Source organism: Erigeron canadensis, chromosome 2 (genome assembly GCF_010389155.1).
Source record: "Erigeron canadensis isolate Cc75 chromosome 2, C_canadensis_v1, whole genome shotgun sequence".
NCBI lineage: Eukaryota > Viridiplantae > Streptophyta > Magnoliopsida > Asterales > Asteraceae > Erigeron > Erigeron canadensis.
In genome coordinates, this window is record NC_057762.1 from 32,792,827 (window position 1) to 32,809,418 (window position 16,592).

The window sequence follows — 16,592 nt, forward strand, 5'->3', positions numbered from 1 at the left end:
TCAAAATTGGTAATGCTTCCTTCTGGCTGAGCATCTAACCAGACACGTGCCAAGTCTTTTAGGGTAAGCGTGAACATGTGACATGCTACTGGCACGTTCCATCTTTGCATTCGAATCATTCCGTTGAAGTGTTTCAGATGATTATCCGGATCTTCCTTCCCATCGTACATTTCTATTCCCTTCGGAAGGCCCCCCTCCGGTAGTGGGTAGTCTTCGATCCATTGCACGAAGGGTCCTGGCTCCGTATGAACTACCATGTCTTCTTCGCTCGGGAACCATCCCGGAGGATGCGGAGCGTATGTTGTGGTGTTTGGAGTATGTGATTGGTAATAACTTGTGTTTTGTCTTCTGCTAGGCTGCGGGGTGGAATAGTGTATGTGGCTCTTCCTCGACCCCTTGGTGGGTTGCGGGGTAAAGAATTGTTGGGAGTTTGGGTTTGGATAGGTATTATAATGCGGAGGTGAATTATTGTAGGCATGGTAATCGTAGTTATACGTTTGTCCTGCAAAACGAACATACTCTTCTGCCAACGGCGGAAGGTCCGGGGCCCTTCTCCGTTCTTGGTATTGATAGCTAGGATTTCTCCTAGGGATTTCATCAAAGTGAACTCTTGGCCTTGGTCTACCTCCAGGAACTCCATAGGGTGGTGTTTCTATATCATGATCTTCTTTCGTCGCCTCCGTGTCATCGGAGTATGTAAGTCTTGTTCGTACGCCTTGCATATCGATTTGTCTGAGATATTCTCTCAGGAGTGGTGTAAGCTCTTCTAGCTGTCTAGCTGTTGAAGGCGCATTTGGCGTTGTTCTTGAGGTTTCGAAACCCGGCGGTGACCGCGGGTTGCCGTCTTCTGCCATTTTCGTACAAGATTAATTTTTTTTTTATTATTATTATATATATATATATTTTGGAGTGCGGATGGCGCCACTTGTTTAAGAATAAGTTACTCTTGAATTAATGGGGGTTTAATCTTGCGTGTGAAAACAATGAAGGGCGTTTTGAATGATGATTATGGTGTATTTTGGTACTTGTTGGCGGTTCCCTAATGGTGTGAGTATTAATTAGTAGTCTCACGCCACCAAGTATTAAAAGGAAAGTGTTTTTATCTCTGGATTGCATTAGGGGTTTTTGTGGGTTTCATGAGGAGGTATTTATAGGCCTCCCACGAAGGATCCAGAAAATGGGCCTAACGGCGATCGTTGGGGAGTAGCCGTTATCGTTTGACAGTTGTCGTAACAAACTCTGATCCGAAGGTACAAGTACGGGCTTGATCGTGCTGGTGCACGTTCTTGATTGTACCTTTTGTCTTTTGCTCTAGCGCAACTGTCGGAGCCTATCAAGTGATAGGTTCCGCCATCCGTCTTGGTGAACTCAACACGGGGACAATCTTAACGGTTAATATGCTTAATCTGGAGGATTCGGAGGGTTAGTGATGGTACGTCATCATATAGAGTGTATTTAATTTTCTCAGAATCTAAAATCATTACATCCATAAAATCACAGTAACTCATATGTTTTCAGTATTAGGCTAGACGTTAAATAGTTCTAACGGGATGCTTAATGCCCAGATTTGATTCTCACAACCTTCAAAAATTTAAACATTTGTCAAACAATTAGAGCGGTTTCAAAGAAATCATTAAACCTATCAGTTCTTATTCCAACTAATTCAGCCGGCTGGACCAGTGAGGTTTAAAAAAATAGTGAGTCATATGTCAATGAGATGCTTGAGGTACAACAACTAAAAGCATATACAATATCTAATTTAAATGATCGTCGACTACATGGTTTGTGAAAATGAATAATAACGACTAGATAAAGTGATATGAGTAATCACTGATACATATATGGAAGAAAGCTTTTTTCCTACCACAATATCAAATCAGCACGTCACTTCTTCATCTCAAAATTACCTAGAATATATTTCATACCAAATTTCGTCATTCTTGCTAAGTCTTCAAATAATTATTATATAAACACAATTCGTACATCTACACACTACACCTACCGGACACTTTTCTATCACTCTCTTTTTCTCTCCCTGGCACCCTCTCTCACGTTTTCTAGAGAATATGTTATCCAAAATTTATAAAGAAAATATATGTTGATTATCTTACTACATTATCAAAATATATTTTTCAGTAAAGTTACCAAAATATTACATGTTCACTATTTTTGAGTCATAAACTTACACTTTTACTCCAAATTCGTACTAAAAGAATCATATATATATATATATAGCATACAAAATAATGTAACGATAAATATTATATGAAATATATAACCATAATACCATATTATCAAACTACAACAATCATAACTTTGCGACTCGTATTGATTCGTTTCAAATTCACAACGCGACTCGTAAGAGTCAGAAGAAAAAAGAATCAACCAACGAGTCATCTCATTTTTGGTGTAAATCGACTCGACTCGTGACTCGTAAGAAGATAAAAAGTACGACTTTAGAGGGGGATTGATATGATTTTTGTGGACATGGGCTAGAAAGAACTATATAGTTGCACTTTGGCTCATTGTGGTGGTTGAGCACCCCTTGGGCCATATATTAAACAGTTTTGACAAGATGTTTGATGTACAAATTTGATTCTCACACCCTTCGAAAGTTTTGAACATTTTGTCAAACAGTTAGATCGATTTCAAATAAGCCGTTGAACCTTTCAGTTCCTAGTCCAACTAGTTCAGATGGCTGGTGCTGTCAAGTTTTAAAACACTAGTGAGTTATACACCAATGAGATGCTTGACATACAACAATTAAAAGCATAGACGATATATAATTTAAAAGATCACTAACTACATACATGGTTAGTGAGATTGAGTAATTACAACGAGACAATGATATGAGTAATCACTGATGATACATATATGGAAAAAAGTTTTTCACTACCACACAATATCGAATCAACACATCACTTATTCCTTCCCAAACTTACCTAGAGCATAATTTATTTATTTAATTTTTTTATCAAATTCTGTCATTTTTATTCTTTTGTTTTCTTACGTTTATTAGAGAATATGACGTTTATAATTTGACCATGCAAATGATGCTGTCAAGAATGACTAAAATTTGGGTGACAATTACACCCTTCAACAGGCCCAAAAGTTAGCTCAAAAACTCAGAGTTCGAGTGAGGCAGCAACCATAAATTGCGGAATTTTCGAGATGCTTCTTTACGAAAGCCAACATAAATAAGAAAAAAAAAAGACGTGCAAAAACCATATAGTTAAGCTACTACAGGGACTATTTATGTAACATACTCTTTCTTTTTACACTTCCCACCACCCAAATGCACTTCCTATAAATCCAAACACAAACCCTCTCTCCTCGCTCATCAAGGCTTTATTTTTCTCTCTCTAAAACTCGGGTCATCTTTTTCGGATCCGGGCTTTTTCTTATTCAAATTCTAAACCCCCCTTTTGTGATTCACATAAATCAAATCAATTCAATTCCCCCCAAATCTTTAAATTCAAACTGCAGGTGCTCATAAATTGCTTCATTTTTTTTTTCAAAAGAAATTTGAATTTCTGAGGCTAATGTGCTTTACCACTTGTAAGTGTTCATTTTTTGTTTTATTTGATTTGAATTTAATGATAATTAGGTGTAATTACATCATTTCTGCTCAAGATATTAGTGGGTATCAATGAATTGGGTTTATTAAGGGTTTTAGGAATTAGGGTTTTGTCTTTTAGGTTTAAAGATTAAATCTTTATAGATTTTTAGGCTTAAAGATTTGATTTACTGATTTGTTTTTTGGATTTTAGGGCCAAAGATTTAAGCTTTTGATGTGGGTTTTGATTTATAGGTTATGATTTGAAGATTTGAAGTCGGTTTTGGTTTTTTCAATAGAAGATTTGAGCTTTTGATTTGGGTTTTTTTGTTATATGTTGAAGAGGCTGTAATGAAGTGATATGAAGTTGCTAATATGAGCGATGGAGAGAGTTCCAGAGAAGTGGATACAAGTTTAAATAAAAGGAGGAGAAAAAACGATGAATTCGCACAGGCAATTGCGAGGATTGCGGTGGCTCAAGTGTGTGAAAGTGTAGGGTTTCACGGGTTTCAGCAGTCTGCACTCGATACATTTTCTGATACTGTTTGCAAGTATATTCGTGAGATAGGGAAGACGTCGAGTTTCTATGCTAATTTAGCTGGTAGGACAGAATGTAATGTGTTTGATGTAATTCAAGGGTTGGAAGATTTGAGTATTGCACAAGGGTTTGTTGGAGCATCTGACCGAGATCATTGTTTGTTGGAGTCAGGGATTGTTAAAGAGGTTTCGCAGTATGTTAGTTTGTCGGAAGAAATTGGGTTTGCTTATTCAGTTCCTTCTTTTCCGGTAGTTAAAGAACGGGAGGTTACGTCAAGTTTTTTGCAATCTGGTGAAACGCCACCAACTGATGATATTCCCCCCTGGTTACCTAAATTTCCTGATTCGAATACATATACTAGCATGTCTTTGGCTGTTACGGAAGAAGCTGAAACAAGGCCTGATAAAGTTGAGCAAGAACAGAAGGTTCTAGAACCACCACCATGGAAATTGTACCAGTTCTGGGCACATAATGAGTCTGAATTTCCTGTGTCTTTTGAACATGGAGAAAACACTGAAAGGGAGCGACCGGGTAATCCTTTTCTTGCTGTGCCTCTGCAGCCTGGAGAAAAGGAGGTTTCTATGATTTCACTTCCTGCTAAGCTTAACGAAGAAGATGTGGTGCAAAATCATAGCAATCATGTTTCCGAATTGGATACGTTTGTTCCAGTAAATCAGGGTGTTAAAAGAAGTGGTCGTGATACCGAGGAAATTAGTGCAAATGCTGTCTTGAACAACAGACCTACAGTGCAAATGAAATTTCACAATGCCAAAAAGTCATTGGATATTGAAGTTAGACATAATGACAAAGGGAAAGAAAAGGTTGCGTCTTGGTTCCGGAATAATGAGGCATGGGACGAGAAAGAAAAGAGATCAGAGAAACTTCCAAGGGAGGTAATGGATGTTGAAGAACATACTGGAAACGATTCAGTTGTACATTAGGAAGACTAGAGTAGTTTGTATACTATTTTGATATCCTAGCAGCACATGCTAGTCCCGGAGTAGTCTAAGTCAGAGGGATATATCTTTCATAGGGGGGAATGTCCCACATTAACACGTTTTCTGAGGTATGTTTGTAGTTTCCATCATGACCTTGTTAGTGAATGATAATTCTTTTCAATTGAAATTCTTTACTTTGCAACTTGTGATATACATGCCACACAAACGTCGTCAATTTTTTTTTTCTGGATTTTTTAAAAATTATATTATGTGTGAATAATATAATGCCATGCATGCTTGTGTAACTTATGTGCTATACAAGGATGTTAATGTTCATAAGCACGGAACTTTTTTGGTATTTGTTACATTTTAACCTCATTTACCCAAATAATTGGCATAAAGTTACAAGACCGATACTTTTCTGATTAAAACAAGCGAAAATAATAAACAAATGGTTTAATCAGCATCCAAGAGGTCAGTCAGTTTTCCCAGCAATCCTTAATCAGCAATTAATTGTCAATATTAAACCTCCTTCACAATAAGTTTAAAGCCCTACTTAATCCAAAATATCCCGAGACTGATACTTCATACCTGTAGGACAAGAAATCTTTTTTTTTTGAACGACAACAGACATATATATTGTAGGACAAGAAATCTGTACCCCAGGTTTATCCATTCCTAGTCAAACTTGCCTAATATAAACCATATATAAGTAAAGACATCATAATAACAGAAATTCATAAATGCTTATTAATATCTATATCGTAAAGAATAAAAAGTCGTATCAGAAAGTTGTGAGTGAGAGTGACTATTGTCACATGGTTCCGAAAAAAAATAAATAATCTAATTAGATGACTAGCTGAAGGATATGTAAGTTCAATTGGAGATAAGGTAACGATATAAAAAATTACCCATGTTAGATGCAAAGGAAAAATTTGTTTGCATTCATAGCTCAAATAAGATACTCTTTATATAGCAAGACATGAAATCATTATGCAGTCTGTTGTCTTATGATCTCATGCAAACAAAATAGAGTAGAGATGTGCTACCTCACTGAGTTGTTATATATGGAATCCTTGAAGATGTACTTTTAGGAAGCATCGACTATACAGTTATTTTGACTTGCAAAATTTATCAACTTTATTTGTTTTGGTGGCCATGATTGTCATTTAAAAATTTATGGTAATGTACTTTTTTATATCAAATGGGTACCCTATATTTATTATTTATAGTCTTGCTAGCTTAGGATGAGATATACAAACAGGATGATATCTTCTCCTGGAACCATTTTAAGGGTAATTGTTCCATAGAAGAAAGAATATGCTATTTGTTTTCATTTCGTTGACGGGATTCTGTGACTTTTCCATAGGGATCATAGCTCCTGGAATAACTTTTAGACTAATTGATTGGACTATGATTAATATGTACCAGTAAGAGGGAACTTTTGGTAGGAAATCCTGACAGACTTGTGAAAGGTGACATCAGCAGGCATAGATTTACCTTTGGAGAAGGGGTATAATTGACTGACTCTACTCAGTACAATCCTGAAGTAGAGGAAAATTCTGGGCTTTGTGTTTTCAGTACTATCAAACAGGGATGTTCTTACGGACCTTACCACTAATTAACATTATTGAGGTAATGAGGTCCACGTACCAGACAGGCTAACTACTAAGGATATAGCCTCTTTTTTCAAAAGTGAGTTCATGCCTAACTCCTGAAAATTTCAACAATTGGGCATAGACTCATGACAGATTTATAATTAGCAAGAGTAGAATACATTTAAATAGGGTGTATAACTCAGAAAATTGACTAACAGTTGGAATTTTTCAGTGAAGGAAAATTTTGGTATTTGTGTTTTTGATGCAATTTAACAGAGATGGCCCCAACATCAAAAATATCATGTGTTCCTGCATATCAGATACTCTAGCTGCTAGCATCTGTAAGCATTAAAGTGTATAGCCTCTTTGCCAATTTGTGAGTTTTTTGCGGAACGCCTGAAAAGTCCAAAATGTTAATAGTAAACGAACTTCGTCTCTGGTTATAAAATTTCATAAGTCTTGCAAAATAACCTAACTGTTGTGGGTGCCGGTTCAGAGTAATGTTCTATTCTATTTAAACTATTATACTACAATCGAAAGATGATCTAATAGAGTTTATTGATGATCTAATGGAGGCCTAGTTCTTTTCTATCATCATATCCCTTGGTTTTTTCTTCTTCGTTATCCAAATTTAAGGTAATTTTTTATACCGGTGCTCAAGCTCAGGCATGGTAAGTTATTAGGTAGCTTATTAATTTCATTCATGGACCTCTTGGTCCCTACTTACCTTTTTTTGACGAATTTTCAAACTCAGCTTTAGCTTGACCCAAACAGCAATTCATAATGCTTGTAGGTGTTGAAATCCGTTGTATTTGTCATTATATAGACTTGATTGTTACATGCATATGATTTCTTATACAAATATTGCCCCCTTTGCTATTAGTAAAATGACACCAGCTACTAACTATGACAAGCTATTCATTTGACCATCTTTTATTCCTAAGGGCTAAGACACACTATTTGGTGAAAATCTACAATGAGGACAAAACTATTTTATATATATATATATATATATATTGAAAGAGAAACCATAAGAACTACTCTTATTAATGGTATCTCTAGATATCTGGATCTCTTTAACAAGTACCTCCCTTGGGGTCGGGTAGCTACAGTCACACACAGTTCCTGTACACAGTAAGACAATAGCAGCAGTAGCTACTGTAGTGTAAGACAGTCACTCTTACAAGTATGGTTTAAACAATGCATAGATTCTGTCTACGACGATTAAACAAGCAATACCAATTATAGTCTGTATTGAAGCGAGTTTGAATTAAAATATATATATATATATATATATATATAATAATATGCTAGAAAGGACTGGTGGATAAAAAGGGGATGGACATGAGATATCATGGTTATATGAATACGACTACTCTTCTAGTAAGTTAGGTTTATTGACGTAATTTCCGAATGTTAATTTACCAAACATTGCATTCTCCACATTTACTGTACTTTCAATTTCCTGTCGCTAACGTCAGTAGTAATTCACATAGACACAAATGAAAATTGTAGTAAATGATTGTATGTTGTGGGTAAAAATCAAAACTTTTCAAACTCTCGAAAGCCTGTATGTTTCCATGATAGAAATAATATTTAACTTAAAATCATACATGATGCTCTCTGTAGCATTTTAAGACATGAGCATTTGGTGTTTGCTTTTGAACTCTTTACATTGATCCTTATAATGTTCCCCCCTTTCAAGTATCAATCAGTTATCTATAATAATTTAGATGGAGTTAACCTGTTCTGGTTCCATGTAGAGTGTTGGCCGAGAAGGTATTAGGCAAAAAATATAGCTGAAAATATGCAATTTCAACTGGCACCTGTGGCACTAGCTTAATTTTTATTACTGTGTATACAACCTTAGTTGACATAATCTCCGTATTCACCGGCACTACTGTTTTCTTCTTGACTATGGAATTTTTTGAAATTTATATATATATATATACCTATGCAGCTATGCTTATATATATAGATGATCATACAAAGAAGCACCAGAACAACAACATAAGATTATTTACGATTTTCCAGTCAGCTTTTGTGAATGACATCCTGAACATGGCTGCTTGTGTGAAACTACTTGGCAAAAAAAAAAAAAAAAAAAAAAGATACAGTGACGAAGGAGTTTTACCCAAATGTAGTTAAATTAATATTACAGTCTATATGCATTAAATGTTACAACTTTTATTAGCATTTAGTAGTTGATAGGTGGATACATGCTTTCACTATTCAATGTTCTACATGGAAAACAATCGCCTACGATGTCTCCTTGGCCGATATTGTGGACTTGTAACCTCAGCATTCACAACTTCATCAATCAAATCTTTGAAAATTAGACGCTCAATGTCTAAAACTAGACCTGGAACCTCATAATGGAACTTGTCCCAATCATCTGAATTTTTATTCACGTCTGCACTTACAAGGTCTTTGACTTCATCGTCCTCATCATATAGGCATCTCTCCAAGTTACTTTGGAGGTCATCAATTTCTGACCATAGCTCTTTCAGTAGCTTTTCTCCATTCGCAAGTTGCCCACATCTTCTTCCAGTCCACAGCCCATGGGTACCTGATGCTACTAATTTATGAACGAGGATATCATTCACACAATCAAATATCAGTTTTCTTTCCATTATGTCACTGATTCTGGATCTTGGGCTACTATTATGGCGTTCGTCATTTGGTTTCTCCAGAATATGGAACAACTCAGGTTTTATCAAACTGTTTGTTGGATTAAGCTGGACTATTCTGATGGCAGATTCGGGATCTTTTAGAATACCAGAGGTTAATAGTATCTCGCTGATGTATCTGTGGTCACTGTTTGTGCTTTTGCATGGAGATGCTATAGTTTCATTGATGGGATTCAATAATTCAATCTTATGAATGAGATGATTTCTGTTTTCTTGTAATTTATGATTGAACTCAGAGTACTGATCTGTATCTGTACTTTTCAACAACATATCGATTCCCACATGATTTCCTTTCCTTTCATCATTGTGTAAAATCTCATAATCTGAAAAGAGGATCACACAAAGTGAACATGGTCAGCTTTGTTCAGTTACATATGAATCATGATAAATTCACTTTTTGCTAGTTTTGTAGTGTGTCAGCTATTGTGAAAGATAAATGATTTTGCGGTAATAAGGCATGTAAACCTGACGATGAAAGATCTTACCATTGAAAGCACTGGATTTCTTCTTTATTGGAGATGGTGCGTCTTCTATGTAAAATGCATCAAGAACTGAGACAGGACTTGGTTGTTCCACAGTAAGTTTGGTGAGTTCAACCTTTGGCTTGTCTTCTATCAATTCTCCAGCAAAGATAATCTAGAAACAGAAAATGTACACATGTTAGCGACACGTGTATGTATAAATATATACTGTGTTAAATTACTGAACCAATCTCACTCACCTTATGATTTTCCTTTGGTTGATCAGTTCTTGTGACTTCCAGTTTTATTTGAGAAGTCAATTTAATATTGCTCTCTAATTTGTAGGGAACTGGATCACCGTCATTAATATACCTAGAGTATTGTTGATTGTTTTGCATTTGTTTTATGGGCTTGATTTTGGGGTTTCTGGTCTTCAAGGCTGGTAAAGCGGGCCGCACATTTGATTGCTCTTTTGTTTTGCTCGAATCAGATGACGGCTCATGCTTGTCGACGCCATTCTTTAATCTTTGCAGCCTTGGGCTTGAGACAGGTCTCTCTTCAGTTGCATACTCCGGTGAGTTTGAAGGTGAAAGACATCTTGGTGCTCTACCAGTTGCCTTTTTATTTTTTGGCGTTGACTCTTTGACGTGGTTTCTAGTGACATGGTTAATGCTACGAACACCTGTGATCACCATAAGTTCTGTTTCCACCTTCCCTGGTTTCATGAACGTGCTCCTTGGAGAGCTAGTCAGGTTGATCACGGGTAAACGTGGTTGGTCGGTTTTCTGGTTTTCCAGACACTGCTCTTTGTTCTCTAAAACACTTTTTTTCACTTGCATTGCTTCAAGTATCTGCTTAAGTGCCCTGAGATCCTTTCCTGATGTTTTGAACTCTAGTGCACTCAACCTGTTCTCCATCTGACCATAAACAGACACAGGGGAATTTTTGGTGTTTTTTAGTGCTGGTTTATTGGAGCTTTGGTCACAGCCTTCTTGCTGCTGCAAAGCTTGTTTAATCTCCAAGGGCATCCTTGGAGATACTGAAACATGAGCATGCTTACATTCACTTTTTCTTGACCATCTTGGATTTGGAACTAATTGGTCATCGAACATTGGTTTAATCTTCAAGGTCTCAACCTCATGGGTGGAGTCTGTTAAACTCTCCAGTCCCATCAACTGAGCCACAACACCCAATGATGGCCTCTTATTACTTCCTGGCTCGCTTTTTGACTCATTCATGAAATTCCTGTTGGTATTTTGCTTACTATCTAATGATAGACGTGGTAGCTCTTTGACTCTGAAGGTTGACTTCAAAGAATATTGTGATTTCCTTTCATCACAAGAGAGCCGTGATTTATCCTTGACTTCCTTTACTTCTAATGATGCTTTTTGAACCTTTCCAAGGTTTCGGTCCTTTCTATCAGAATTTACGGATTTTTGTGGCATGAAAGGCCTTGGAGAATCAACGTGTTTCATGACGAGGCTGGGTCGTTCATCTTTTGTTACACGGATCTCTTTAGTCATCGAGTCCTTGACCACATTCCTAATATCAGCTGACTGAATGGGCCAATCTGCTGGCTTTTTGTGAAAGTTTGGAGAAGTGGGTTCCGAGGGAAGCTGCCATTCGGTTTGAACTCTTCTACTACAGTCTAACGATGAGAAGGTGGTAGATGAGCAAGATGAAGTAAAGGAGTTTCTTGATGATTCAACGGACACCCGGTTCTTTTCTATCATCTCCTTCGGCTTTTTCTCCTGTTATAAATAAAGTACCGGTATCAATATCTCTTTGTCAGATTCAAAGATGTTAAGCTATCAATTTAATTCTTAGTCTTTACCTTTGCTTTCTCTGATGAAATCTTGAACTCCTTTACAACGTTTTCACCTTCACCTACGCAACAATTGATAACTCTTTTAGGCTAAATTGCTAATTAAATTCATATGATTTTCTATGCAAGCATTTAGCCTCTTTGCTATAGATGTAAATAAATGTTGCCCGCTATAGTACTATGCCCTATATAATTTATTTTATTTTGACCAAGATACTTCATGTTCTTATGCTAGCTTTTTACACCCAAGGCTGGTTGTGATAAATGTATTAAAGTTGGATACTGATATCAAAGTCGAATATACATGACTGTTTGTGAAGGCCTCAGGAATTAGTAAGTCTCTTATCCATTCTCATTCAATCACAGTGGGTAGCAAATCAAAATGAATATATATTTTGACATATCTTCTCTTTATAAGCACTAACAATACATCATATTTATATTCGTTCATTTTATCACACATAATGCTAGTTGTAAACCATATACAAAAGACTCGAAACCGAAAGAAATTTCATGAGTTTTGGCATGAAGATAAAGTGAAAATTGTAGCTTTAGAATCTTGGAGCCCATAATCCAAAGTAAAAACTGATACTTAACTTGAAATTCTGTATTGTATATTGTATCATTATTATAGCATCTACAGAAATATACTTTTGCTATTTTTTTGGGGTGCATATGTCAAGTGAAACTTATAATCTTTTATCTGACCATAAGATTTTGCACATAGTTAGAACATTTTATTAAGTGAATATGTTTGATGTGTACCTGCATTTAACCTATTCTGGTTCCGCCCATGGCGATGTAACCCGAGAAGATAACGCCGGTCAAAGAGCTGAAAAATCCCATTTATGCATCCTAACTGCTTACGTAATCCTTGTTTATCTTCTCTTAGTGTGCATACAACCTGAGTAGCCATTTGCACCACCACCCTTACTTGAAAGCTTTTTTCTTCACAATGGAACTTCTTTTCTTTTTCTATTACAAGAAAAAAAATGAAAAACAGTAAATGCTTTTCCTGTTCAAGTATACAGAGACTTATCAGTTACAATGATCTTCTATTATGCTCTTTTACTGTAAAGCTGCAGAGAGAATGTGCAGAATCAAATAACTACCTCTCTCTTTATTCCCCTTTTTATAGGAAATATTTTATTTGATGTTACTCTTCTTATTACAGAAAGATTACGGTATAAGTCATGTTGTTATGAAAAGCGTTTTGTTTTACTGAACTCGGTTTGTAGGAGTCATTAGAAGAAAGAAAGGAAAAAAGAAGTAAATTCTGTTAGTTTTGGCTCCTAAGAAAAGGCTGCTAGAGGTTTAGTTGGAAGGGAATTTATATGCAAGTATTATTGGATTAGTTTATGTGGGAAAAGCAATGGTGTCAAATTTCAAGATTAAGAGGGAAACTTTATGGCATTTTATATGTAAATGTATATAATATTATATGTATATTCTTTTTGGTAGTTTGGGTGTGGATGTGGTCAGATCTTCACCTCCATGTGGACAAAGTAATGTGGATGGGGTCTATAGTTTGGCCCCTCTCATGTGTAGTTTGTCAGTTGAGAGGGCTAAACTATACACTTTTACACTTTTACTAGCAAAGTGCATGTATATTAAGTACTGTCTATTTTCGGTTTCTAAATCCCTTTTGCAGACCATTCTCTTCTCCAGTTTTACCAACTTACCCTCGTTTACCCAAAGTTCATTCTGTAAGAAAGTTATTAATTTATGGGGTTAACTTACCTGCTGTTAACATCATTTATGTCGTCCTGCCCCCACATTCAGGGGGGCTTTTTATTTAAGCAATCACGTTCTAAAATTGAAGAAGAAGAATATGAGGTTAACAACATATTATATTTTCCCTTAATTTATTATAGATGAATTAGTAAGTTAACAATTATTTATCAGAGTATAAAGATGATAACTTTATACTCTATTTTAAAGCAGTAGTATCTCTTGGTTCTTGATATGCAAGTGCAGGTTATCCATTTGTACTTCATAAAATTCATATGGCAGTTAATTCAAATGTTGCATTGATTAGTTGGACCATGTGTAGAGATGTTGAGTACTTTGTTGAAAACTTGTCTCTTTTTCCTTTGGCATTTTCATTTCTTAGCTTCACAGAATTGCTTGAAAATAAAATATACCCACATGGTGCAACACTGCTATGTTCGAGCTTATGTAAGTCGTACTTTATGCTTACCGTCCTTCACGGATATTACGATTACACGTATGTAGGGTCTAGGCACTCAGAAAACTGGACCATTCTCTTGGTGGATGATTACTACTTTGCACAAATGAACGGGTCGAGAAATAGGTTGAAACCTACCACTTTTTGTCAACTTCGAAAACTTCTTCAGAAATAGTTGATGCATCAAAAATGATTTCAGAACCATATTATTGTAACAAGAACTAGAGATTCTTAATAAAGCGATTTAACTTGTTCCTCTTTTGAGCATCTCCTACGTCTTCAGTGAATCGTCACTAGAGATGCTCTTAGCTACTATGTACATTATTTATTTGTAACCAGTTTGAGATGAAATAATACGAAAACAGACTTATCCATACACAATCTACCACTTGTATCTTTTCTGCTTCATAAGTTGCATCTTATTATGCCATTAGTTTGTGGGCTCATGAGAAAAATGATCCAAATTAAGGACTGCGATACGTTCATCATGGCATCTATGTATATGCTCAGTACAATGATTGTATACATACATAATTATCTAAGTACAAGTGATGTAAAGCATGTATGCTTTATATGTAAGTACTAATGTACTTTGTATATATCCATCTATCCAAGAAAAGCCATTTTTGTGGAGGTAATGTGGGTCAGTTGACTCTGATAGTTGGTCTTGGGTGCATGATCACATGCTTAAAGTCCTCACATGAGCTTTGCTTGCCTTTGTTTTACTAAGCATTCACCAACTATTAGCCCCATCTCTTGGCATCAATCAAAATTAAACCTTACTATATGTTCCAATAAAGATTAAGCCCCCATTATATTTATATATGTGTGTATATATAGATGTATATCAATAACAATCTTGTGAATGACTTGTTAAAACTTAAATGACTTTGGAGATGATATGGTGCATGATTCTTAACAGGAGTGTCAAGAAAAGATTGATTGTGTGCTTGATATAGATATTTCTTATATGTATATTTAATGGAATGTAACTTTTTTGCACATTATTCTAAGGTTCTAAAAAGGGGTTTGAAGATTGTGTGACCATTAAACAAGGGGTTACAAGTTGTTAAGTGAATGTTATTTACAAGTCAAGATTCCCTCTTATCCCTTTTTCATCACATGAAAAGAAGTGAAAGAGCATAAAAGTTTTTGTGCATCTAATCTTGGGACCAATTTCTTTAGGAAAAAGAAACACTTTTCATCTCATTATATGATAGTCCTGTATCTAAAACACGTGAAAGAAATTTGTTAGTATATAGATTAAGTAGATTTATTTAATTATTTGGATGTGAAGCAATCATAAATATGGAAAAAGAATAGAAAGTAAGATGTAGTGTTGAAGTTACTTGGTGATTTAGGGACCAAGACACGATGTGAAAAGACTGTTTAACCAAGAAACATCCCAACTTCTTGTTTCTCAATTTGCCTACATTAATAAATTCAGTGTTATTAATTTTCTATTATCCTTTCTGAAGTATTAGTAAAAGAATCATTAAGTTATATATTTTGCAAAAAATATATATAATAACGGCATTACCTACGCAAACATCCTAAGAGTGTCTATGGAAATGATCAGAACGGTCACGGGGATATCTCAGCTAGGCCGCGTACATCTAACTCATAAAGGCCCGTCATTTCCGTATAGCCTCAACAGAGAAATCGTCCTCCTTTTACCCGTTTTGTCATATAATATAAACTGGTATAGGTAGATAAGCTAACTTAAATAAAGCATGTTTCACAATATATTATTTTTATTACCTGAAGAGGATTATGTAAAGTTTAGTAGTAGGTTTGATTTTGCTTATCTTGGGAAATATATTGTTTAGGTTAGATGAATTGGTCAGTGTCAAAGTCAGTATCAAGTAAAATCAGATTACAAAAATGGCCAGGTAATGAAATCAAAAGTCACCTAATTGCACATGCTTTGTTTCCAAACCACCAAATTCAGTTCTCATTACTATTAGTCCCCTTATTATTATTTTTGTATAAACATTTATACACAATCCCAGCTCATGCCTTTCTATGGTTCGAGTTAACAACTCTACTAACTATCGGATTTGCTATATATTAGCTATTGTACTTATTTAACTAATGCACGGCGTGGTACGTGTTGAATGCTTTGTAATGACTTTTCGGCGGTAGTGGTCATGACTGGTAATAAAAAGCGACGGGGATTGATGGTGGTGTAAAAGAGGAGAAATGATAATGTGTTTAGTAGAAAAAATAAGGTGAAGCAAACTGTTGTTATCGAGTAAGGAGAAATAATTATGCGTTATTTTGATTGATACTTTGATAGTATTCAAGTTTAAAATGCAAAATAAAAATTTACTTTATAGAAGAGAAAATCATTTGTGCTTCAAACTTTAACCCGAAGCCGTATTGTAAATAGAAGATTTGTAAAAATGGTAATTGCTTATATATTCAAACCTTTAACTTTATAAATACCCATGATTTACTCCACGATTTTCTATCTTGTTGCACCTAAGTTATGTGCAACTTGTTACTCGGTATTTTATATATCATTCTTTACATTATTTAATCGGAAAAACCAATATGCTTCTAGAAGCATGCCTCTGCCTCACAAACTCTCTTCTATGAAAATCACATGTTTAAATATAAAATCTCTCTGCCCTTAAAAATCATGGTGGAAGCATTCTGTTAGAAGCATACTAGTTAACCCCTTATTTAATATAGTATTTTGTTTTTGCTTTTACTTTTAACTTTTTATTTAGTTTAATGAGATTTGATTATTGTTTACAGGAGGAAAAAAAAAAAACAAAAAAAAGTCATGACTA

The 16,592-nt window shown here is 35.3% G+C and overlaps 2 protein-coding genes across 3 annotated transcripts; one reads left to right on the forward strand and one right to left on the reverse strand.

Annotated features, from left to right (window-relative positions):
• The first annotated feature begins 3,463 nt into the window (after positions 1-3,463).
• Positions 3,464-5,245, forward strand: LOC122588870 (transcription initiation factor TFIID subunit 8-like). 2 transcript variants are annotated; one of them, XM_043761086.1, is made up of 2 exons: positions 3,464-3,558; positions 3,812-5,245. In XM_043761086.1, exon 2 carries the CDS (start codon positions 3,932-3,934, stop codon positions 5,033-5,035), a length of 1,104 nt encoding a protein of 367 aa, XP_043617021.1. In that variant the 5' UTR covers positions 3,464-3,558; positions 3,812-3,931; the 3' UTR covers positions 5,036-5,245. The 2 variants fall into 2 exon arrangements, with proteins under 2 accessions (XP_043617021.1, XP_043617022.1); XM_043761087.1 differs by having other exon boundaries at positions 3,479-3,558; positions 3,900-5,245.
• Positions 5,246-8,797: 3,552 nt separating this feature from the next.
• On the reverse strand, positions 8,798-12,817 carry LOC122589862 (protein LONGIFOLIA 1-like). Its single transcript, XM_043762184.1, has 5 exons — positions 12,372-12,817; positions 11,616-11,668; positions 10,042-11,532; positions 9,806-9,956; positions 8,798-9,643 (listed from the first exon to the last, which is right to left on the reverse strand). Exons 1-5 carry the CDS (start codon positions 12,520-12,522, stop codon positions 8,871-8,873), a joined length of 2,619 nt encoding a protein of 872 aa, XP_043618119.1. The 5' UTR covers positions 12,523-12,817; the 3' UTR covers positions 8,798-8,870.
• Between the last annotated feature and the right edge of the window lie 3,775 nt (positions 12,818-16,592).

Coding starts and splice junctions, on each gene's coding strand:
- LOC122588870 (XM_043761086.1), top strand. CDS start 3,932: ATGAGCGATGGAGAGAGTTCCAGAGAAGTGGATACAAGTTTAAATAAA.
- LOC122589862 (XM_043762184.1), bottom strand. CDS start 12,522: ATGGCTACTCAGGTTGTATGCACACTAAGAGAAGATAAACAAGGATTA. Junction 9,957..10,041: donor AACCAAAGGAAAATCATAAG/GTGAGTGAGATT, acceptor TTCTGTTTCTAG/ATTATCTTTGCTGGAGAATT. Junction 9,644..9,805: donor GAAATCCAGTGCTTTCAATG/GTAAGATCTTTC, acceptor TCCTCTTTTCAG/ATTATGAGATTTTACACAAT.